Below are 2,844 nucleotides of genomic sequence, written 5' to 3'. Positions count from 1 at the left end.
ATATGTTTTTCAACAGAAAAAAACCCCCAAATATTTATCAAAAGTAGAAAAATTCTAAGCCTACATCTTAGGTTTTCTGATATGAATAAAAAAAAAGGAAAACAAAAACAAGAAACAGAATTGAGATTTTGTTAACACAATTAAGCTTACTCTTCTTGGAAAGTCCTACAATAGTTTCTTATGTTTGATACAACACAATGTAATTGATACAGGATTTTCTTATATCACCTTCTTGTTTCTTCTAGAAAGGAGGATTTCTGGCTATGTTCCTCTGAGCATAATTCAGAGATTCACTCTTTACAGTCAGGGGACACCATACCTCTTGATAGCATTAAGAGGAAGAAACACAATATAAAATTATAAAATGGTTTGGGGTGGAAGGGACCTTAAAGATCATCTAGTTCCAACCCCCCTGCCATGGGCAGGGACACCTTCCACTAGACCAGGTTGCTCAAAGCCTCATCCAGCCTGGCCTTGGTGTGATAGATACCGAGTTTTATAAAACTTGCTTTATAAAAATGGTAGTATTTTCCACAGCATGAATTCTAAATCAGAATATGTTTTTGTCCAAATATCTTGGCTATCACAAGGAGAAAAAATAAACCAAAAGAACTCTTGACCTTTTTGACTGGGCTTATTTGAAAGCATAATTTTGGCAAAGGTTAAGCACTTTTCTTAAACCTGATCCTATTTTCATACTATGATAATCAGCACCTAATTTGTGGTACTGATACAAAACCCAAACATTTTTTATTTCTCAACAAATTGTGTATATAGTGACTTGCTGACTTTGCATCCAGCAAATGCATTTATTTAAGAAATGCAGCCCTCTAGTACATGCTGTCATCAACTCATCCATTCATCCGGCTTGAGAGCACACCAAGAGCACTACCTAACTGCATATGAGATATGCAAATGAAATAATAAAGAGATGTAAGGGTTGCATGTTGAATACTTTATCATACCATGTTCTGGCATCACAAAGTACTCCTCAAATGTTTATTATACTAAGGTAATGCAAAACACAACATTTTACCATCACAGAGTATTCTCTTTTGGGATTAAGAACAATTAAAACACTCCAATTTCAGCAACTGAACTCCAAATTCCTGAGACTCTTCAGAAGCAGGTAAATAAATCCAAAATATTGGAAAAATGATTAAACAAGAACTTTGCCTTAGTTTCACAGGCTTAATTGCTCAATACTGAAACTCATGCAAGAGGTATTGAAAAGTTACATGTAGAGCATAGGATTAACTGGTGAAAAATTCCCTCAATGGGAGTCATTGACATTTTCATTTAGAATCATCCCGTACAGAGAATAATACCAAAGAGCAGGAAGACATAAAGGAGAGGGTCTGCCTAAATTGTAGCAAGGGAGAATGGGGGTGAGAAGAAGAAAGACACTTACTATTTTTTCTCTCACTGCTTCCACATGGTCAGTTCTTGGCAAAGGCGCTGTTGAAACAGGAATTTCTTCTTCCTGAGCTTTTCCAGCTTTCAAAACCACCTGTGAAATTGCAGTTGTCAAACCCTCTTTCTTAACATCCTCTTGCTCCTTCACTTGCAGTCCCTTATAAGGTGCTTCAACTTCTGCTTTCTGTTCAGCAATGTGGTCTTTAGTTTCAGCTGTAATTTGTTCTTTTTTGTCCTCTGGATGTGGTGTGCTTTTTTCCGGGATCACAGGTTTTTTATCTTCTTCCAGTGTGCTGAGGGGTTTCTTCTGATCAGAACTTATTGTTGCAGGGATTTTATCTATTTTATCTGCTGAAAGTGTCTTTGACAGTATCCCTTGCAGAAGTTTTGATTCTTCTTTTTGATCTTTCTGTTGGATTTTCTCCACTGATGAAGTTTTCATTATTTCCTGGTGTTGAAGTTTTGGATCTTCTTTCTGAATTCCATGTTGGATTTTATCAACTGAAACTGCCTTTGACAATTTGATCTCCTGAAGTTGTGCATCTTCCATTTGAGCTACAGGTTGGATTTTGTCAGCTGATAGTGCCTTTGCCATTTTCACTTGTTGGAGTTTTGGGTCTTCTTTCTGAATTCCATGTAAAATTTTGTCAGCTGAGGGTATCTTTGCCAATTTTGCCTCCTGAAGTTTTACGTCTTCCTTCTGAGCTCCATGCAAAATTTTATCAGCTGAGGATGTTTTTGCCAGTTTTGCCTGCTGAACTCCATGCAAAATTTTATCAGATGAGGATGTCTTTGTCAGTTTTGTTTGCTGGAGTCTTGGGTCTTCCTTCTGAGAAACACGTTGGAGTTTATCAGCTGAAGGTGTCTTGACAAGTTTTCCCTGCTTAACTTTCACATCTTCTTTTTGAACTCCTTGTTGGATTTTATCGGCTGACAATGTTTTTTCCAGTCTCCCCTGTTGAAGTTTTGGAGTTTCTTTCTGAATGCCTGGTTCTTCTTTAGGTTTTGCTGCTGCTGGAGCAGGCGATGTGGAAGTCTTCTGAGGGGAATGTGAGACAGCCAACACAGGCTGTTTTTGAGGAGAGGCAGGTGGTTTGGATACTGGTTGCAAAGGGCCTGTTTTCGGAAGTGGCACCTTGCCCATATCCCCAAGTTGTCCTGACATTGCCCTTTGGGTCTGGCAGTTTAAGCACAGCCATTCCTGTACCTGTGATAAAACAAACATGAAGTTACTTATTTGAAAACTTAACAGAAACATATTGTAAACTTTATCAGTTGAATACTTTTCATTTGAATGAAAGCCTACTAAGAAGTTATTTTCTTTGTGTGGTGCTCTTGAAGGTACATCCGCATCACCTTTCTAACAGCAGTGAAGCATGTCAGGTTCCAGAAAGCTAAGCTGAACAAATATAAAAATACACTGTGAAA

At 37.8% G+C, this 2,844-nt stretch overlaps 1 protein-coding gene across 1 annotated transcript in view; it reads right to left on the bottom strand.

The window, feature by feature from the left end:
- LOC104510804 (protein piccolo-like) overlaps window positions 1-2,623 on the bottom strand; it is a gene marked incomplete at both ends in the record, with an annotated part of 61,183 nt that extends 58,560 nt beyond the window's left edge. Inside the window, 2 exon segments of the mRNA XM_010153166.1 lie at window positions 1,412-2,113; window positions 2,168-2,623. Coding sequence (XP_010151468.1) covers window positions 1,412-2,113; window positions 2,168-2,623 — 1,158 coding nt within the window.
- Between the last annotated feature and the right edge of the window lie 221 nt (window positions 2,624-2,844).

Source organism: Eurypyga helias, unplaced genomic scaffold (assembly GCF_000690775.1).
Source record: "Eurypyga helias isolate BGI_N326 unplaced genomic scaffold, ASM69077v1 scaffold15366, whole genome shotgun sequence".
In the NCBI taxonomy this organism is placed as follows: domain Eukaryota; kingdom Metazoa; phylum Chordata; class Aves; order Eurypygiformes; family Eurypygidae; genus Eurypyga; species Eurypyga helias.
The sequence above is the reverse complement of the archived record's forward strand: the minus strand, read 5'-3'. Positions and strand labels throughout refer to the sequence as shown.